Here is a 21,484-nt window from a genome sequence, read left to right as displayed (position 1 = left end):
GCAATACATTATAAATGTGTATAAACAGCCAGACACTGTTGCAAGCACAGTATATTTATCCTTGCTCTCATGAAGCTGAATAATTGTCAGACTAATACTTTAAAAAAGAAAATTAATGATAATTTTTGTAGATTAACAATTTTGAAGAAAATTTGAAGTGCCATTGAGTTGCAAATTTGTAGCACTAACAGAGCATTCTATTGCTTGTCTCCAACCTGAATTTGTCCAAGAAAAAATTAATCATAACCTCCTTAGTATTTTTATAATTTTCCCAATTCTTGAACTTGCAAACCTACAGGAAAACTTGGACGGGGGCAGTGGAGACTACTGCAAAAGGAATTAACACCATTAATATAGAAATATTTGCATGATAAGAAGATTCACAGTTTTATTATCATCTTTCCCATGGACAAAGTCACTACTTCAAAAAAAAAGGAAAAGAAATAGCACTTATTTTATCAATGCATTCAATGCATAATATCAAAGGAACTCCCTTGCCTTAATAGAATAAGTAAGGATTAAAAGCCTGAAAATACTTATACTGGAAGAGTTTCCAAGCAATAAGATTATAATTTCTTATTTTAATTTTTCTTTTTTGTAGAGGAGAATAAAATTATTGTTATCACTTTTCTCCAGTTAAACCAGTCTCAATCCATTTAACACTTGGAGAAAGAAAAGGCAATAGGGTGCAACCAATATATTGGATAAAAAGAGAAAATCCCAGCCCTTTAAAAGCCATATAACTTGTGTCTTGTCTTTTTCTACTACACACTTAACACAGAGTTCTTGATTTTATTTTATCTGAAATACAAACCATTTAGCATCAAAGTCTATGTTTCCAATCTTTTTTTAAATCCTTGACTTATAGGATACAATTAGGTAAAAATTACAAATTCTAAATTTAAAAGTTTGTTCTATGAAGTCCCAGACAACACAAAAGCAAGCTTCACTGGAAGTACCTTCACACAACATGTGAATTTGGAGGTATTATTTCCTTTTCAGGGATGCTCTTATGCAGCTATTGTTGGGGTAGTCACTTCAGTGTTTGAAAGTCTGCATGTGATACCTAACTGAAAATTCTAAAATAATTTTTATACTAAAGCCATTAAGAAGAACTTCAATTAAGTTAAATACTTTGGTATTTTTCCTTTGGTCTATTTAACTTTCCAATAAAGTTAAGAAATATTAGCCTAATGTATTTCAAATGCTAAAAATATCCTGACTATGGCAGAATACAGAGGTTTCATTCAGCATAGAAAATTTATTAAGTGAACCAGTTTTCTTGGCTAACAAACTAACCATTACTCATCTACTAATTTTTCTAAAAGTCAATTCCATGATATTTCTGAGTGGTGTGTGCTTTGTGATTTTTTTCTACTGCATTATATTAAAGTACCAAAAAAAAAAGTGAGTCATAAGAATAATTCTATATTTTCTTCCAGAGTAATTTGGTTTATCTGCTGTAGTTTCATTTTAACATTCTTCAGCAAAACAAAAACAGCCTGTGTGAATACACACCTATTTCACTCTCCAGGATGCGCTCACTACGGATTTGCTGGAATCCAGGAATGGGCCGTGTGGTCAGGTACCACACTGCATGGAGAACATCCGTGGCATGGATACGATTGTGATCTGAAAATCAGCAAGATACAATTAAAAATTTGTTATCTGAAATGGCATCACATGGAATAATAAAAACAACAAAAAAAGAAATGTACAAAATGTACTAGAAGTGAGATTTTGATTAAATCTAAAAGGAAAAATAGAATTTAAAATGTTAGTGGTAGATGTATGGATCACTGAACATTTTTAAGAAGGCAGTTAGATACACAAACAGTGTCTGTGTACACTTCATCCTACCTGGGCCTCAGGAAGGGATTAAATGGCCTTTTAAATCAATCATGGTGAGAAACAAGCGTGGCCTGCAATCTGATCTGATATCTACAAGCACCCGAGCTGGGCAAACATCTGTGGAGTGGTGAAGTGTGCTTTTTTGTTTTGTTTTCCAATAAATTTGGCTGCCTTGCACAGGCAGGTGAATAACTACCATCAAAATACTCTATTTTCTCCTTATTTTGTTAAGGACCTCACCCAAATTTCTGTTAAATCAGCAACTATTCTCCCATTGACTTCAGTGTGTTTGATTCAACCACTAATTCAAATTCTCTAAGATTATCTTCCAACTCCAAATTAACAAATTCACTTTTAGAGTCCACCCACTTTGTCCTGCAATCCTTTAGACCCATTCTAAGCTCTGTCAAATGCATTCACTAAGCACACACTAAGCTACCCAGAAACACAAATGCCCACACCAAAGGAGTGCCACTGATAACAAAATTCCATGTGACACCAGGGAGAACTTACAGGGAATATCCCGGTAGCCCTTTTCCAGCGCACAGAAGTAATTCATAAATTCTTGAGTGGGGATCTTGAAAATTTCAAACAAGCCAGTGTCTTGAAACAAGGTATAAGTAACCTAAACAAAGATTTAAATTAATTTAAATCTGAAAGATTTAAATACCGTTGCATATTCTGCTTTTTCAACTTTAAAAATATTCTTGTTTTTAAAACTGTACTTGCCAACAGACATGGACATCACTGAAATTCCACTAAAGAATTATTGGAATGCTCTTGTCATAGAGATATATTTAATATATCTATATATATATATATCTTTATATATTTTTAGCACAAAAATGTGGATTTTTATGATCCTCTCAAAGAATAATAAAAGCTTTTATGTCATTACTGATAATTCTATGCACAACTCATTTGTAATAATATACCCCAAAATTTTTTAGAAGGCTAAGTAAGCCATGCTTTATCCCATTAATGACCTAAAAAGAAGAAATTTACATTCAGACTTATTATTCAGAACTTCAAATTATTTAATTAAAACAGCAAAGTCATTAATAATAAAACAAAACAAAGAGAAACAAACAACATCAGTCCTCTAAGTTGCTTTGAGACTTTGGCAAAGTGATGCTATTTCTTCTATTTATTATGATTTCTCTTGAGTGTTTTTAATAAAACTAGCTGGTAAATGAAGAAGTATTTCAAAAAGGTACTCAGAACTTCTATATATGTATATAGACCATATATTATTATTTACATGTACAACTCAGTGTACTTCAATGCCTAATCCCCCCATCACCCACAGCTGCAAATATTTTAAAAAAATTTAAAACAAGTCACTGCTACTCATTTTTATAACCTTTTTTCCTAGACACAGGAAAGGAACAAGGACTTCTAAAGCATGGGAGGTGCTCAGAGGAACGGGAGCTGCAAAATTAGGGGACATCACTCCAGGGTGGAAAACTAAGATACTGGAAATAAAACTGTTTAGCGGTCAGATCAGAAGCTCCATGATTGCTAAATCCACTCTAAAGAAAGAGGCAGAAGCTTCCAGATGACCTTGATGAATGGGACAAGCTGGGGAAGAGCAAACAGGATCCTATTCTTGCACCTGCCAGCAGGACTGGCTTCAGCAAACATGGAAATAAATCAGAAAGAGATAAAAGGGATACCACATGCAGAAAGCAGAATGGAAAAAAACTCCACTGTTTGTAGGACCAAGAGGCAAAAGGCTGCCTAAAAGATCACTTCTCTTCCCCCACAGGTAGGGCAGAAATATTTTACTGAAATAGAGAAAAAAGTAATGGTTGCCAAGCAGAGTAGTAATTCTGAAAGCAGGAGATAATTCTGCACAGGAAATTATGACAAAACCTTATCAGTGTGAGTCTATTTACATTGAGAACAAAATTCAGAAAAACTGGAGCATGTTCTCTATAGATAAACCATTTTTTATGGTTTACAATGGCATGGAGTACATGAGAAGTCATATTTCTGCTTTTGAAGATATTCACATAAATGCAATTTCAAGTATATTCACATGAATGTTGACTGCAAAATTTCTCCGTGGTTTAAATAAAGGACAGCTTTACCTACCCTCCCTCATATAATAAAGGACAACAAACCTGGCTGAGGATCCTTCCAGACTGATCTCCCATTTCTTTTACAAGGTCAAAAACTTGGAAATTCCAATTGCTCATCTTCTCCATCAGTGAATCATGGTCTAATAACATTGTTTCTAATGTAGAACTCTGTTCCACCTGTATGAGATTAAGATACTTTATCATCTCTAAAATAACAATGAAAATTAATTTATCAGTTGTGCTGGCAAAAAAGGCCTTGAAAATGACAAATCATTAGTGAATTTATTGAATGGAGCTGCAACTATGGCTATGAGAAAATCATAAATCAATATCATAAATAGCACACTTAAAGGCTTGAGTTTTCCTGTTTTGGGCAGCACATTCTGGGGCTGTCTGAGACAGTGCTAAATTTTCCTTCTTATTTTTTTTTAGACAAGATGAGTTAATAAAAAAGCAAAAATACGCATAGGCTAAAACCAAAGATTTACTGAGTTTTAAGAATATGTTAATTGGACAAGTTTTAAAAACACCTGATGTATAAACCCAAAATGTTAATAGCACTGTATTGAACATTCATTTCTGTGTTTCACTGCCACTGCTGCATCTCTCGTGAAGTTCCAAAAGAAAATATTAGCCAGTGTTTGAGCATACTCTCTCAACATTAAATCTACACAAATCAATATCAATCAACAAAATCAATACAACCACAAGCTTTCCTGTCATTTGCTAGTGACATTTATGCAAGACAAACAATTGCTAAACGAAAATTTGAATTCCAACCATGCACCGTAACCCTTTAGAAATTACTATTTTAACAACATAAAGGCCTCTTCACAGCAAGTTAGAAATGATAAAGAAATAGTGGATTGAGAAAAGTTATTGCAGGGGGGTTTTTTGGCAATTACATGCTTACAAGCAGTGTATTTTGTGTTTGATCGATCATTTCCTTCTTTTCATCTTTCCTCTTCTCTGTATGGTGGAAAGATTCTTTGGAGACGTTAGCACTTGCAATTTCACCTTAAAGAAAACACACAGAGAAATACTATATCAGTAACTAATTTGTAAATTACTACTGTCTAATAATTTTTTAACTCATCATTTGTCACAGAAATATAAGTAATAGCTTGTTTCTAAGCTATTTTATTTAAGAAATATGCAAAAAAAAGACATTGAGGACAAAATTTATTAGACAAAACCTATTTGAAGATTAAGAAAAGCTATAAGCATAGCTTTTTTTTTAATAAAAGTGATTAGTTCAGCTTAGTTAGTAAAGCACTTGTTTGATACATGGAGTACAGAGCTATAAAGGTACTAGTGGAAGCCTGTTTTAAAATTCTTACTAGGAAGCAGGCAATATTTCATCTTATTTTGATTATTCTAAAACACAAAACAAAGTAAAATGCATACATAGGTTAAAATATAGGAAAAAATTATACAGAAATAGTGAAATTTTAATTTAACTGGCTTGGGGGAAGAAAAAAGCACTAAGTTATATTAAGTATTTGTCTATTTTGAAATCTCACCTGATTTTCTCTCTCTGTATTCTGCAAAGTCTGGTTCTGGTATTGGAACAGGCTTGAGTATCTGACGTCCACAGCTTACAGAATACATGAAAAATATTTACAACATTCAGTAACTTGCTTCTTTTGCTACTGCTGTCTTCTACTGAAAAATATCTGCAGATTACTTTTTTGAAAAAGGCTTGTAAAGGTTCCTTCAACAACTGACCAGAGTATTTTCTCCTAAATTTGGCACACATAGATTTAGTCTGTCCTTAGATAATAACCAACCATCACCTCTCCCAGACTTAAACCCCTGAATTAGTAAAGCAGAGCTTATAACTAAGAAAGTATTCAGAAACACAGAATCCAATTCCCAAGTAAGAAACCTTCCTTTTCTAAAATTCCACAGAATATTGTTCCTCTACAATAACAACTTCTGAGGAGGATGGGCCATGTCAAAGCACTGACATAGATTCAGCATTCTTTATTCCCCTCTGGATAACACAGTTACAGATTATTAGGAGATTTATGCCCATTTTTTAATCCTAGTAGGGGCACAGGTCTTGATTTTTTGCTTGTTTTTATTTTCATTGCATTCTTTTCAACCCACACAAAACGACTGAAATGATAACAGAGTTTACAGTACCTGCTACACATATAACCTACAGGTGTTTTAACTGGCTGCTGCAAATCTGGAGAGCTAGGTGGGTGTCCTGGAGGCTTGTGTATATTAATGCTTGGTTTGGTGAGGAAATCAGCAGTGTCAGGGAACTCCACAGGTGACCAGCTGCTGAAAGCCCCGCTGGAGACAGATCCATGGCTTGGTGAGCCCACGGGACTCAGGCCAGGAGAAGCACCTTCCAAAACAAACATGACATGGGGTCCAGATGACAATAAAGTCATTGCTGTTTACAAAGAGAGGATTTAAAACAACGAGGGACACGCTGAAGTTATTTTAGTGCTGTGTTTACATGAAAAGACCTGTGCTGTGCCATCCCGTTACTGTACAAATGGCATGATCCTACCTGCTCGTCTGGGAGCCATGTGATGAGCCAAGGTCACAGAGGATGATCTTTGCTTTGGTATTGTCAGCAAGTTTGCACCAAAAGACCCATTTGAGTGAGATCCTTGGCTGAAAAGAAAACAGTGAGGATTTTTTTTTTCATTGTTTCTTCATTTCTCTTCCCGTTTTATTTAATAAAATGCTTTTAAAATAGCTACACCGCCCTGTGACAGGTCCACCACCATTCAAGAAAAATACTACAAAGCTGTCAAATTCAAAACCAGCTAGAAAATACATGTCAATTACATGAAATAAAAACTGCTGTGTACTGATTGACAGCAACAAAAAACTTAAAACATCCTAAAATGATGCAGTAAATATGCTCAGATTATGTGTGACAGATTTTAGCTTCTAACATGCTACTTTCCTTGAATATTTGAAGCAGGCTGTTTCCTAACAGATTTGAAGATTGATCACTTTGGAAATACGTAATTGAAATTATTAAATAATAATTAATTCTGTGGTTTTTTGAATAATTAAAACCTTACACAGCCACATAAATTTTGCATATTCAATTAGGTGTTTTATTTATAATAAACTTAAAACTGAAGCTGTTTTTGACATCAGTGTTTCGCTTCCCTGGCCAAGTCCTTCAACTCGATTGCTCAATCCTGCCATCTGCTGTTCCAGGGACAAAATTTCACTCTGTGGTTTAAAATCATATTTCTAGGGAACAAAAATGTAATATGCAATTAAAAATAACTATAGTGTTTACTTCAAAGTGAAAATAGTTAACGTAAAACTATTTTTCTTCAGGAGGGGAAAACAGTATTTACCAAAACAGATTTAATCTTTCTTAAGGGATGGCAAAAAAAATCCAATGCAGAAATAATACTTGATCTCCCATCACTAGTTTAAATACATGAATATGAAAAATGAGTTCAAGAATAAACATGGATTTATTCCTGTGTACCTCCAACTACAGGAAAGGGCCCAGTGGAGGCCATAAGATGATGAGGGGTCTGGAACATCTCTCCAGTGAGGAGAGGCTGCAGGAGCAGGGCCTGGTTAGCTGAGAGAAGGCTGAGAGGGGATCTCATCAATGTATATAAATATCTCAAAGAAGGGCTAAGAGCATGGTGCCAGACACTTTTCAGTGGTGCCCAGCAAGAGGAGGAGGAGCAATGGCCATAAACTAAAACATGAGAAGCTTCACCTCAAGATGAGGAAGAACTTTACATTTCAAGTTTGTGTTTGAATGAGAAACCAAATTAAAAATCTGCATACAAATAAAACAGAAGAGCTGCTTTTGAATAGGAAAAGTGAGGAAGCCCTCTGAAAATGTACACTGAGACTGCAGCAGGAGGGCTGAGTAACAAATTGAAATCCCACAGCTGCCAAGGTTAAAGCAATTTCTCTGGTCCCTGGTTATTTCCAGTGGATACAACTGGGGAGGTTCATCTGGACACCAACAACCAGGTCAGCATGAAAATATAATGTTTTAATGACTACTACTGCTTTTATTAGAATCTTCAATTGTAATTCATACACAAACCACAATTAAGTTTAACAATGTAAAAAACTTAAAGATCATCTTTTATTCAAGGGAGAAAAAACACTGAAAGGGACAAATTATTCAAGCAGTTCATTTTAATATTAAATATAATACTGATAAGTAAATTCTTGGACATGTGTATATAAATTCCCATCTACTACTAATAATTACCAGTTATCAGCATAACTCACATTTTCTTTTCTAAAAATGCATGTTATACTTTGCTTATGACCTGTGTAGAACCATTTAAAGAAAAAACAAACAAAAAAACTCAAACCAAGTAAAAAACGCAAATAAACAGCCAAACAAAAAACCAAAACAAAGAAGCAAAGCCCACAAAACAAGAAAAGCAAAACCACACACATTTTTACAGATTTGAGAAATAAAGATGTACTCATTTATACATTCAAATAAAATTAAATGTGTGAATTTTCACTAATATACAACATTATACAAAAAGGAAAAAAAACCCATTCATCTTAATCCTAATTCAGAATGTTATCTTGATTCTGGAAATAAAACCTCTATTTGCACCATATTTACTAACAAGTAGAGAATAGATTACTACCTTAATTTATTTTGAAACTTGCTTGATGGAGGAATAATAAAGCTTATAATGGAGGAATAATAAACATTGTAATACCTACAACAGTGGCTACAAACCACAAGAAAGTTGTCTCACCTTTTTAATTATGCATGGGTATATGGAAGCTGGCAAGTCATACATAAAGGCAGTCAGAGTCTAGTTAGAGACTAGTTTGTTTTGCAATCATGTATGCTGGACTTTTTTTTCATTTCCTACTCAAGTTTATACTTACTATGACAGAACACACTATTTAACCTCAGAACAACCTGATTTCCACTTAAGAGTTACACAGCATAGTACATCATTAACTTTTCCAGTTTATGCTGGCAGAATTTGGAGCCTTAATTCACAGGACTTTACGTCCAGTACTTCTGCTGCCAAGTTCCAGCATTATTATTGCCCTTAAAATGCTGTTCAGTGCTTACCTTGGTGTGTTATATTCCTGATGGGATCTCTTGCTAATGCTGCTCCTTTCCCATCTGGATGATGCTGATTCCATAGATGACAAGCCAGAAACTCCTGAGGATCGTCTCAGCTGTGGGGTTGGCAGGCTGCTCCTGCTACTTAATCCCTGTTGAGTAATTTGACCGTGGTTAAAATCCATGCAAGTAAAAGCAGATGTTAAAACTTTATTTACGGTTTGTAAGGGCTATTTGATTGCTCATTTTTATAGCCAAACAGCTGATGTGGTACCCTACCACAGGTATGGTCTCTTACTCCAGGTGGGGGTCTCCCAAGGCCAGGAGATAAGACACGTGCACACTCTGGGGTTTGCCTAGACAACTTTTACTTGCCTTGACTGTGAAATCTGTTAAAATCATGACTGTTAAAAACAGCAGAAACCCACCCATCTGGAAAGCATTCTACTGTCATACACTGGGAGATCTGGGGACAGTTCTAGGGACAGTCCTGATGGAAGTGGAAACTGTTTCTGTTGCAGAGTAGCCTTGCAATGTTTTTTGTCTGAAATTTTTTTTTTTTTCTGAATACTGGGCAGTTCACACTTCCAAGAAACCCACAGGGAAGGGTCAGCATTAGATAAGCAGTTATGACTTGCCCAAGGTCTGAAGCCCATTTACATTCTTTTCCCTGTTTTTAATTCCTTTCCTATAGAGGAAGACAGGCAGCTCACCCCTGAATCATGAAGTGGTCTGTGTTGGAAGGGACATTAAAGATTCTGAAGTTCCACCCCACCATGCCATGGACAGGGACACCTTTCCCTAGACCAGATTGCTCACAGCCCCACCCAGCCTGGCCTAATACCCCATCTAATCCTGCCCTCTTTCAGTTTGAAGCCATTCCCCCTGTCCTGTCACTACTTGCTTGTGCAAATTCCCTCTCCATCCTTCCTACAGGCTCCCTTCAGGTACTGGAAGACCACAGTTGGGTCACCCCAAAGCCTTCTCTTCTCCAGGCTGAACAATCACGGTTCTCTCAAACATTCCTTGGAGGAGAGGTGCTTCAACCCTTTAATCAACCTGATGACCCCCTAATCAACGTGAAAATTATAACTGAACACACTTTGGAAGCCACTCAGGGAGGAGAAATAAAGATGTACATATCCACAGCAAAAAACTATGGAGAGATCTTTTATATTCCAAGCCAGAGAAAGAGAGAGTGGGAACCTTCCAAAATCATCCATATTGAAGAAATAATTTCATAATATTTTCTTTGCTGCGTTTTAACCTGGATTTTTTCCTCATATATCTGTTTTTTAAAAGCAAAAGGAATCTTTCTCTTGCAGTAACACACATAGCCCAATATTTGGGCTTTCTCTTAAACACACCAAAGCCAAAGAATTATTGAATGATTGTGGCAAGCACTAGAAAACTTTCTATACAGGAAATCTCCAGAACTTGAGGAAAAAGTTACTTTTTAGGAAGGAAAAAAAAAAGAGAGCAGCTGTGAAAAACCATAATATTTCAATCTCACATACTCTTTATAACTGGTCTCCATTAATGAATATTTTTCATTTCACACTGTTTTGACTAGCTATAAAGAAATTTTAAAAATCAAAAGGTATGCCAATCCTTAGCAGCTTTTAAAGATATCCACAAAGAAAAACATGCCGAATGACTGTGATCCCTGTCCAATTGATTTCTGCAAATATCCATGTGACATTACAATGAATTTCATACTGAAGTGGTTCTGCAGGATCTTCCACAGAGTAACCTGCAGACACTGAGTTTTTCCCCCCAAAAATATGGTTCCCAACAGACATTTCACAGGCTGAATCAGGCTCCAAAACACTAAACCAACCAGATGATCAGTTTGGGCCAAGTTGCCCACTTCCTGGAAATGTAAACAACTACAGGGCATGTCCCAGAGCAGCCTCCACAACAAATCGCCTCAAGCTGTCAATACTGGGCTGGAATTATTAGCTCAGATGCTCTGCTGTTGAGTTTCTATATAATAAAATTTTTCCCACCACATTCTTTAGCATTTCATGTAGTAACTACACTCTTGCTTTCACTTATTAACCCTGGGTAATAGAGAAGTGACAGTAGATTTTACACTGGTCTCATAAAGTGATTTGCTGAAGAAAAGGAAGGGATACTTTTCCTTTTACATAGCTGATTTGCTTCTGTGTGATGGCTGGTTTGCTGTCCACAAGAGTAAATTTCTTGGGGGAAAAAGGTCAATGAAAAAAACCGCACTGACAGCAATGGTTAGATAAAGAATATAAAAGAATCAAGAACAGCCATGTTTGTCCCATATCATGAGACTATAACACCGTCAGTTTATATTTGCTGTTATTTTGAGGAATGTTGTGGTCAGGGTGCAGACCAGTGCTTGTACTGTCTACCCATCAAACACTTGAATTTGCATTTTGGTACTTATCTCCACTTCATTCAATGTGTTTTCACAGCTGCTCCCTTTTGACCTCAAACATTGTCCACAGGTACCCACTAGAGAACCTGCTATGCATACAGGAGCATTCCTTCTAGATGAATTTTCCTTTATCTATTTTTTTAATTGCAACACACGCTCAAATGCAAATAAAAGCTGTTAGACCTTGAGCAGCTTCCGGTCTTTTTCAGCAGGATCCTCTATTTCAGGACAGGGGAAGAAGCCAGGAAAGGGAGTGAATGGGCTGGCCTTTGGCCTGCATGCTCCTGAGACAGCACCAATGAGGCTGTTAATGCTTCGAAGGGAGGAGACCACGTGTGGGGGCAGGCATGGGTCACTCAGGAGCTCCGTGAGCAGGTTCCGAGCCTCGTTCAGCACTGAGAGATCCGCTCCACTCCCACCGCCAGCGCTCTGCAACACATGGAAATGCTGAAAACTATCGGCAAAACACTTCATGCTATTCTCTGTTTAAAGTATCGTGTGCATTGCAAATTTAGCAAAAATAAAATTTTTTAAAAATCAATGCAACACAATTTCTTTTAAAGAAAATATATATAGACATTCAGACAGCAGTGTCTACACAATAAAAAGAAATCCACAATTCAACATTATCTTTCAGCTTCCTTTTCTCTATTTGAAATCTGTTGGCAATTTTTAAATCTCTACTTTCATTACTTTGTCTCAGCATTAAACTTACTATTCTTTCTCTTCCAACAATATCAACACATTTTGGCAGTCAAACTGTTAGAGCCCCTTACAGAGGTACAATTTCCACAACCTCATAATTTTTATTAACCCTGACTCTACTGAAACAAGTTAGAAAAAAATTTATCCAAACAGAAGTGATTCATTTTAATTTTGCATAATTCTCTGAACTGGAACAAGAAGAGCTTACTACAATATAAGAGACAGAGGGAAAAAATAGGTAAATACAGCATCAACATAAGAACTGAAATTTGACAGTTTGAACAGTTTTGAAATCTGTACTCAAATCACATTTCACAAAAAAAAAAAAAAGACAAGTAAATTCATAATATACTGACCTGGTAATAGGGCTTGTACCATTGCTTCAAATCCCAATCCCAAAGTATCATCTGTAAAGATTAAAAAAAGGAGAAAAGAAAAGATTGTGTAAATGGTAATTAACGGGTAAAGGCAATTAATAAAAGGTGATGTGTTAATGTTGAAAAACAGCAGTGGCATAAATTTTGATTACATGATGCAAAGGGAAATGTCTCTCCCTTTGTTGTTTCATATGTAATTTGGGCCATATTCTCAGTTAATGCTCTCCAGCAAAAGCCCTAAAGAAGAGTATAAAGAAATTGCATGCAACAGAGATATTGTGATGACAGAATAATATGGCCTTATTTCAATATTTTTGGATTGCTCATAAATCATTCAACGTACACATTAAATTCGATGGTGATGCTGCTTTCCTGCTCCTATTCACTTCAACATAAAAAAGCAAATCTAGCCTAAAACCTCCAAAATATTTTTTCTTTCAGAATCATTCAAACAGAAGCATTTTTTGTAAATACAGCGAAGAAAGCATTACATTAAATCACGTACTTTTAAAGGGGGCAAAAATCTCTCCAAAGAGGTTAAAAATTGGTATTTTTAAAAAGATTTTCTTGCAGGAAGTTTTGTTAGGCTTTGCTTGAACATGGATACAAAGCCCCATGTTCTGAATAACCTCACTAAACCCACCAAACCCACAAAAGAACGTCAGCAACACAATCTGAAGATGCTATCAGCTTCAAGTACGTCAACAGCACTCGCTTAATTCGTCTTTTATACTGACAAAAAATGAAAACAACATACAAGAAATGAAATTCAGATGTCTGTTCTGTTTCAAAAGCTTTCAGTCTTCATGACTTCTCGACAGATTCTAATTACTCTTTGATAAATTAATCCATTTGCAAAATGCGTATTCACAAATTAAACATAGCTTTTCACTCTTTTACATTGCTACAGAGCACAAATAACATGCCAATACCCCACTTGGTAATTAATATTTTGCAATCCTGAAAGCTCTTCTGCTTATTTTTACAGGTGAGAACTAGGTATGTTTTGTGTTCCTCTGGCACTAACAGCATTTCCATGGAGAAAACACAACGTTCCAGTCTGGTGCTTGTCCAGAGGAAGGTGCACAAAGTGTCAAAAAAGAAACACAGGTGGGGACGTGTCAGCAGTGCCCGGGCAAGGGAGGCACTTAAAGGCACTTTTTCTCCTCAGCTGTCTTCACAGAGATGCCACTAAACTGTGTTTAAAGGTAATAGTTATGACATCCTCTTGCTAGGAAAACTGAAGAGATCAACCACGAAGCATGCGCTTGAACTGGGAGTAAGTTGTGCTCTATCAGAAAATCATACTGGGTAAAGCAAGCAGATCAAAATCAAGAATTAAGAATTTAGGTATTTGAGAGTTTTGGGGGATTTTTTAAGTGAGTAATCTAGCTACCATGTCTTTTTCTTTTTTTTTTTAACTGTTTGTCACTGACAAACAGTAAGATAATGACCAACATTCTGTGGCCATACCCATTTTGCCATGATGCATTTGGTTTCAGCAACATCTTGCCAGACTGGGTTGTTTCTTTTCATTTGTTTGTTTGTTTGGGTGGTTTCATTAAATTTTCTTCATTGCGAAGCGTCTCTTTCTAGACTGACGTTGCCTTACTGTATTTAACATCAGTAAATCTTTTGGTTTCATTCTGTCCCCGCACACAGAGACTGCATTAATCTGCTTCATTAACTTTTGCCTCAATCAGCAGCAGAGATCAGCTGTCCACATGGGTTTTTGTTAGTTGTATTAGTAACCTTTGATACTAATGGGCCACAGAGTTGCGTCAGCTCGCTCGTAATCATGCAGCCTCCATTAGGGGACACAAAAGAGGTTTTCCTCTCAGAGTATTTTATTTTTCTTTTGAATATGTGGTATGTTAGCTGATTTTATTTGTCTGCTACAAATGAGCTCACAATAATAATAAAAAAACCTTAACTAACAAACAAAATACCAAACCAGTAAACGTCTTGCTTACTCCAGAATGTTTCTGAACCAAATCATTTACTGCAACTCCTTTATCCATCCTTTAAACAACATGTACTCATACACATTCACATAAACTATGATTTTGGGGGTCAATCTTTGTGACAAAAAAGGTTCAAAACCTTCCTTTTGGTTTAAGCCCTGCTGTAGTAAATAAATGGGTTCCAATGACCCATACTCACCCAGTAAACACAAGGCAGAAAAATCTTCCAATCTACTTGCAATGCAAATAATTGTTTGATATTTTAAATGACGGGGCATAACTTTATGCAGTTTTATTTAAATGAAAAATTTCACAGCTTGGATTAATCACTGAAAATTTTCTGTTTTCATTTAAATCAGAAGATTTAAGCTTCTTCACTGATACCAATTTTACAGCAAAGAAAATAATTTTGAAATAAATAGAACTTCAGTTTACTTGTACTTTGCTATCAGATTTTTCTTTAATTCATTATATATCACCACGAATTAGAAGCTATATCTCCTGAGAGAAGACAAGGCAGTATACTAACACAGCCAGCAGCTACCACAGCCTGTCACATTTTCAGGGGTCATTCCACATGCTACACATCAAAGTAATTAAAATGAACTCATGAGAAGTTCAGGTACAAAGTAGGAATCTCTGCTGCTAAGCACGACTGGAAAAAAATGCAGAACTCTATAAACAAAGAATATTTTTCCACGATAAATCGGACTTGGTACATCTCTGCACTAAGCAAACCCGCGCAGGTTAGTAGCAGTGAAAGGGGGGTTACCTTTCCTTAGGTGCTCAGAAGGCACCACAAGATGGCACTCAAAATCCAGAAAGCCTCCCCCACAAAAACAATTTCTGGAGAAAGCAGCAGAACACAGCACGATATTCCTTAACACACCTTCTGCAGAATTGCCAGGGTTTGAAAGACAAGGAGAGTGACGATTTTAAATGGTGACAGCTGATGAATTCTTTTTCTCCGTTTGAAGAAAAATTTTCTCCTAAGAAAACTTTATTCTTTCTCTCACTACCTACCAGACTTAGTTAAAGTAGCCTAACTCCTTGCAGTGCAAGTTAAATCTGGAATACAAAACAAGCAGCATTTCTGGCATTATTTTTTCTTGAGAGCTTAGCAGTCTAAGTTTTATTTCATTACTGTGCATCAACAAAAGTTACAAAGTATTCCCAGAGTCACACTAATCTTACAACAGGAGTAAAAAGACACCCTTTATTTTGACCTACTGTGAACAGACCCAGAGACCTTAAAATAGGTCTTAGGCAGAGCCTCAGCAATTTCTGATTTTGCAACCACGAGATTTGTTGCAGAAAGATCTGTACTCTGTAATACTAAGATTTTGTAATCCATTGCACATAACGTTCTTCCCTCACCTCCTCCATCAAGAAACACCTTATCTAGGATGGACTTAAGTCATAAAAGTTCCAAGCTCCAACTTAGACCTCTGCTCAATAACTCACACACTTTCGGCTTTGAGCGTCCATGGTCAGTGGCAACATTGCAGCAATCACATTGGAGCCCCTCTGAAAATCCAAATTCAGTGGGCTCTGATACTGCAAATGAACCTCTGAAAGGTGGCAAATCTACAGCCATTCCCACCAGAAATGCGTATAGGACATTACCAGTCAGATTAGAAGAGAAGTTCTCATTCCAAGCCCAGAGTCTCCCCACTTAATCCAGAGAGCCATGAACACTCTTTCCTAATTTTGTATAATTGCCTGACAAGCTGGTCAGGGGTTTGAAGGACAGCTTCAATCGAAAATAGCTTCAAATAGGAAAAAAAAACTAACCAAAACAAAAACCCACACATGCACCACACCTTGTTCTGTAACAGTCAGGGTCTGTATTACTTTCAACTATAATAATTGAATCTATTTAGTCTCTGAAATAAATTTCAATGTGGCTAAAAGAAGACAAGGCAGCTTAGAGAACCCCTTTAAGTACAAGTGACTTTTCCCCATTTGGCCATCATCAGCCAGCATAGGTCAAACTGAAACTTGTCACTCAAAACAGCCTAAGAGCCTCAAGAGAATTAATTTGCATCTCTGAAAACAAGTTTTTAAAGGTTAAAAAAGTTGTTAAAGCTCAACAAATTCTCCCCAAAGTTGCTGTTCTGAGCAATGAACACGGTATTCTGTACCATGGGTGTTCAGTCAGATCTTGGGAGATTTTAAATACCTGTCACTTAGAGGATATATGGAGTAAAAAAAAAAAGACAGTAGGCATCAGGCCTGTTTTCTCAAACCATAAAAACAATATTTCCATGTACTTCAGAAGAGATCCCATGCTACTTGAACACAAGGATATCAACCTAAACATCACCAAAGCTTAAGGACAGCACTGTGACAAAGCACACATCATTAGCAATATCAGAAGCATGTTAAAAAAATAACAAGGTAATGGTGACAGAGGCCTTCCCTAAACCAGCTTCAAGCTCCAGCAGCAGCAGCAAGGCAAAGCTGCTTTTCACAAAATAAAAGGCAGTAAGTGCTCCTCTGAGAAGTTGATAGTCTAAGCAAACTAAAAACAGATGAGAAATGGGAGAAGACAATCAAGGCAAACCAGCAGGGCTTCAGGGGGTTTGTTGGGTTTTTAATTCCTGTTCCATAGGAAAGGTTATCTTTCCTGTGGCAGCGCACCCAGTGGTTCCAGGGCCAGGAATAGATGTGCCTTTCAGAAGAGTTGATGCCATGGAGGGTGGAGGCTTTTTACATCTTCTTTATACAAATAACACAACTCCATTTGTCTAAAGATCTGTTTGAGGAGCATTTTCAACTTCCAAAGGCTTAAGCATGGTAAAAGAGTATGGATTTTACTTTTGTCAAGCTATAAACGACTGAAACTACGATAAAAGTGCACTAAGCATTTTTAAACCTTTTTAAAAAAATTTAATCTTAAAATATATTCGACTAGACAACTGTGCAATAATGTTTTATTAATAATTTAACTTATAAAATACAAAATTACATCCGCTTAGTTACCCTAGAATTATTTGTTTGTGACACGTTATAGTAAGAACAATACTAATGCTTATGCAGAGATTTAAAATACACAGCTACAAAAAAAAAAAAAAGAAAGTTTCAGTGCTTTAGAAATCTAAAAATCTATTTTGAAAGCTGAATAAAACCAACGCTATTCTCCTTTTCCCAAGCTGAAACATGCACACTAAGGCCACACACAATGTTAAAATTTCCATCATTACTATATGACTCCCTACACCTAAATAGGATTTCATGTCACTGATGATACTTTTTAAGAGATCCAATGTATGCTTTAATGCCCATAACAAAAAGAAAACTTGTCTTATTTGAGAACATCCATTCCATTCCATGCTCCAAAATTATAACGGAGAAAAACGAGCACAAAATTGAGTTTCTACTTCTGACTGAGTCTTTCATTGATCAAATATAAAGGATTCCTAGTTGCCAGTAGCATCTGTTTGACACCATTAGGCATTAGCTCCGTAAATAAGTATTTCCATAGCAACCAAGCATAGAATTAACTAAACAATGAAACCAACATCACAGCAACTTGATTCAGAAATCAACTCTGCGAAAAATCACCTCATTCAAAAGCCAAATTCGACAACTAGATAAGAAATAAATTCATTGCAAAATATGAAAAAGATTGTTACATACCCATTTCTTTTCATGACTGCCTTTCAAACAAGATTGATCCATTGCTTTTATTTCCAGATTAGTCTTTTGTAGCAGCTTACAATCAATTACCGTTTTTTATCCATGTAATTTAATCATGCAAAAAAAACCCGAGAGCATTTTACAATCTTGAAGCCTTAGCGGTCTTATTTATTATTAGAGGTCTTTTCCCTCTCTGTAGAAAAGGTAGATGTTGAAAAAAAGTATGTTAATAAGTAGTTAAATTTTATACAGTACGAACTAAAGGTGATGCAACCAAAGAATGAGTCTCAAAGTAGAGGCAGCATTATTTAGATAAAACAGACAACGTTCTGTTGTGAAATTCTGCAGGCCAAAACAGCAGCCACTTGCTGTGATCAAGACAAAATGCAGCCCTCAGTACCATACCCTGGGCATTTAGAATCATCATGGTATTTCTCCACTCCCTAAACCTTCCCATGAAAATAAACGGAAGAGGAGAAAAAAACCTACAGTATTTTTGGAACCGTAATACTTATCACTTCCTGACTCTATACACAATTTATTTATCCAAGGGTGTAAAATGGCCAATGGGTTGTGAAGTCTGCAGATAGCCACAATCTTTGAACAGAAGCTGTGTGTGCTTTCATGGTTCTGAGGTTTGGACACATATCCTGACGGAAACAGTCACATCCCCTGTCCAACGACTCAGTTGTTGACTCTGCTGCACTCTTTTATGAAAGACATTACTTTTGCTTTTTTAAGAGCCCTAAAATCTTCCTTCAATGGAAAGAGACTCACTTCTTCTTAATTGCCTTAATTAACACTCTTCTGTACACTAAGTAGTACCTGCAATATATTTGGCTGGGCACGTAAGAACAACACTGGATCATGCAGGTGTCTCGCCACCACAATGTTTCCAGCAGACTCCAAGTAGCCTGCTCTCCCTTGCAAATAACAAATCTTAGACAAGAGCTGCACCTAAGTAAGCTTTAATAAGTCACTTTAAAGTTTTCACAAGCTTAGTTACTATTTTCAGTAGCTTTGCCCTCAGCACAGATACAAAAACAGAGCAAAAAATGCTCCAGTGTATGCTAAAGCTTCAAAGAAGCCTTGAGCAAGCTCATTCTTACAGCTAAAACTACTCCCTGCAAGCAGATTTTTTTTTTTTTTTTGTTTGGCTGGGGTTTTGTTTCTTTTTTCACATGTTTGTTTCATTTGTTTTTTTTTTTTTTTTAAAAAGACATGCTAGTTCTGCTTTTGTACCCAGGAGTATCAGCAGGACAGCATCTACTTTGTCTGCTGTAGAAAGTTCTCAGTTCTTATTGCCTGCTTTAGTTGATCTGATCATCTTTTTTAGATATATTTTTTAAGATCTTTAAACATTTCAAAAAGGTTCTAAAAGGTAGAAAGTTGAGGGTTTTTTTCTTATTATGTAGGTAATGAAAAAAAAAAAAAAACTGTCTAAAACCACACTTAGATCATTTCCTGTTCCTTCTAGGTTTTGTCAGACTTGCACGTCAGAGTAAAGGCCAACCAGTAATTTATGACAACTGGGGGAGGGAGGGCAGAGGGGGGGAAAAAAAGCCTGCTATGTGCAGATCCTTTAATTGCCCATTATAAGCATTTTCCTTTGGAGCATGTGGTTCTAATCACCATCAAAGGAAAGCAATAGTGCTAGGTGGATTACTGCTCTGCTCCGGTGCAGTTGCTTTGGTGTTCTGGCATTCTGCACCACTTTTACTGTCATCCAAAACCCAAAGCCCTTTTTTTTTTTTTAAAGTGGTGTTTATCTTGCAGAAAGCAAGATCTAGAAATTGCTCCCCAAACATCCTTTTCCCATTTACCTATTGGCATTATTTTACAATTATACACAGTAAAAGCCTTTACTGCTGTGTTGACACACTGTTAATGCATCATGTTGGAACAGACAGAGGGAACAACATCACATTTTATCTTCCTTCAATAGAAGGATGTGCAAAAATCTTATGCTGAAATATTTTACTGCATGCTGATGTATGCTTAATGCAGTAACTAGAAATACTAAGAAATGAACCAATTTCTCCTTCTTACAACTTACATTTTTCAATCAATTGACGTTTTTCCACCTATTACCCTGAAATACAGGTTTGAATTTTTTGGTTTTTTTCTTAACAGCAAAGAGAAACTATTCCATAGGAACACAAGTGGGTTTTGCAGAATTCAGCTGAAAAGAGGGGATACTGAATTTTTCACTCAGAGTTTTCTCACAAATTTTCTCTGTAAAATCTCACACATATGTATAAAATTATTTATATTTTCCTCTCTCCCCACTCCCTCTCTAAAACAAGAAGCATAAAATTAAACTGTATAACTCATTTAGTGAAAAATTACCACAAATCTGAGAATGGTTAGCATCAAATGAATTAGACCAAATGATCACCTAGTTCAGTATCTTGTCATTAGCTAAGGATATTCTTAAGTAAACAGCAACAAAGCCCAAGAAGCCATATGTTACAACATATATTTCATGAATATCACAGAAGTCAGATGATTTTTCACCTCTGTCTCTCTCAGACCTAACATAATGTTCCAACATCACACACAAAGGCATTTCAGAAGTTAAATGCAGATTTTGCAAAGTTCCCTTTCACTGTGGATCCGTTGCACAGTGAGGAAGCAAACAACCAGCAGCACTTTCATGCAGCTCACCCACTGAACAATTTCATTTTACAAAAGCTCCGAGTTGTTCTCCAGCTGACTTCAGACTATGAGGCTGCATTTTCATATCCCTCAGGCTACTTCAGGGACACAACAGCAGAACAAACCTCTAAATCACTGAACACCGGCACTTTTCACTTGATTCTGTTAATTGCCATCTTAGGGGGGTTTTTTCGGCAAAATTGCCACAGGGTACAGGCTTGACACAAATGAGTGTTGTTTTCTTTCAATGACTTGAGGATGACCCAAAAAGAAATATTAGAGGGACTGGAGTTAGAGAAGTAAGCTGAAAGAAGCTGGTCAAGATGCCAAAGAAGATATTATGTCATAAAAGAAAGCAAATATTGCTGCAGTGCTTTGGTTGGAAGTTATACACTGGGGCTGAACTGACTCCATCCTCAGTTGCTGAAGCTAAAGATTTAAAAGCAATAATTTAAAGCCAGATGAGAATATAATTATGAGGCTGATTACAAGAGCAAATACGTTAGTGAAAGTTAAATCAGTATTAAGAAAATTTATCTTAATGGACAAGTTTCTGGTTGAAGTGCCAGGAAATACAAGATGATATCTCTTAGGGGGAGAAAAATATTGAAAGTCTGAAGAATGTAATACAGATTGCTCTCAGTAAGAGAGGGGAATGCAAATTGCTGCATTCTACAGAAAGTGCCAATTTACTTTTCTCTAATGTATTCATGGTAAGTAGTACT

The 21,484-nt window shown here is 36.3% G+C and overlaps 1 protein-coding gene across 1 annotated transcript in view; it reads right to left on the bottom strand.

Annotated features, from left to right (window-relative positions):
• PDE3B (phosphodiesterase 3B) overlaps positions 1-21,484 on the bottom strand; it is an 81,708-nt gene that overhangs the window by 5,092 nt on the left and 55,132 nt on the right. Inside the window, exons 2-11 of the mRNA XM_058807036.1 lie at positions 12,475-12,525; positions 11,597-11,842; positions 9,007-9,152; positions 6,463-6,569; positions 6,084-6,294; positions 5,459-5,532; positions 4,849-4,952; positions 3,978-4,112; positions 2,365-2,476; positions 1,519-1,632 (exon numbers count right to left, since the gene is read on the bottom strand). Coding sequence (XP_058663019.1) covers positions 1,519-1,632; positions 2,365-2,476; positions 3,978-4,112; positions 4,849-4,952; positions 5,459-5,532; positions 6,084-6,294; positions 6,463-6,569; positions 9,007-9,152; positions 11,597-11,842; positions 12,475-12,525 — 1,300 coding nt within the window. The remainder of the gene's footprint in view (positions 1-1,518; positions 1,633-2,364; positions 2,477-3,977; positions 4,113-4,848; positions 4,953-5,458; positions 5,533-6,083; positions 6,295-6,462; positions 6,570-9,006; positions 9,153-11,596; positions 11,843-12,474; positions 12,526-21,484) is intronic.

The sequence above is a fragment of the Ammospiza caudacuta genome, chromosome 6 (assembly GCF_027887145.1).
Source record: "Ammospiza caudacuta isolate bAmmCau1 chromosome 6, bAmmCau1.pri, whole genome shotgun sequence".
NCBI classification, from domain to species: domain Eukaryota; kingdom Metazoa; phylum Chordata; class Aves; order Passeriformes; family Passerellidae; genus Ammospiza; species Ammospiza caudacuta.
The sequence above is the reverse complement of the archived record's forward strand: the minus strand, read 5'-3'. Positions and strand labels throughout refer to the sequence as shown.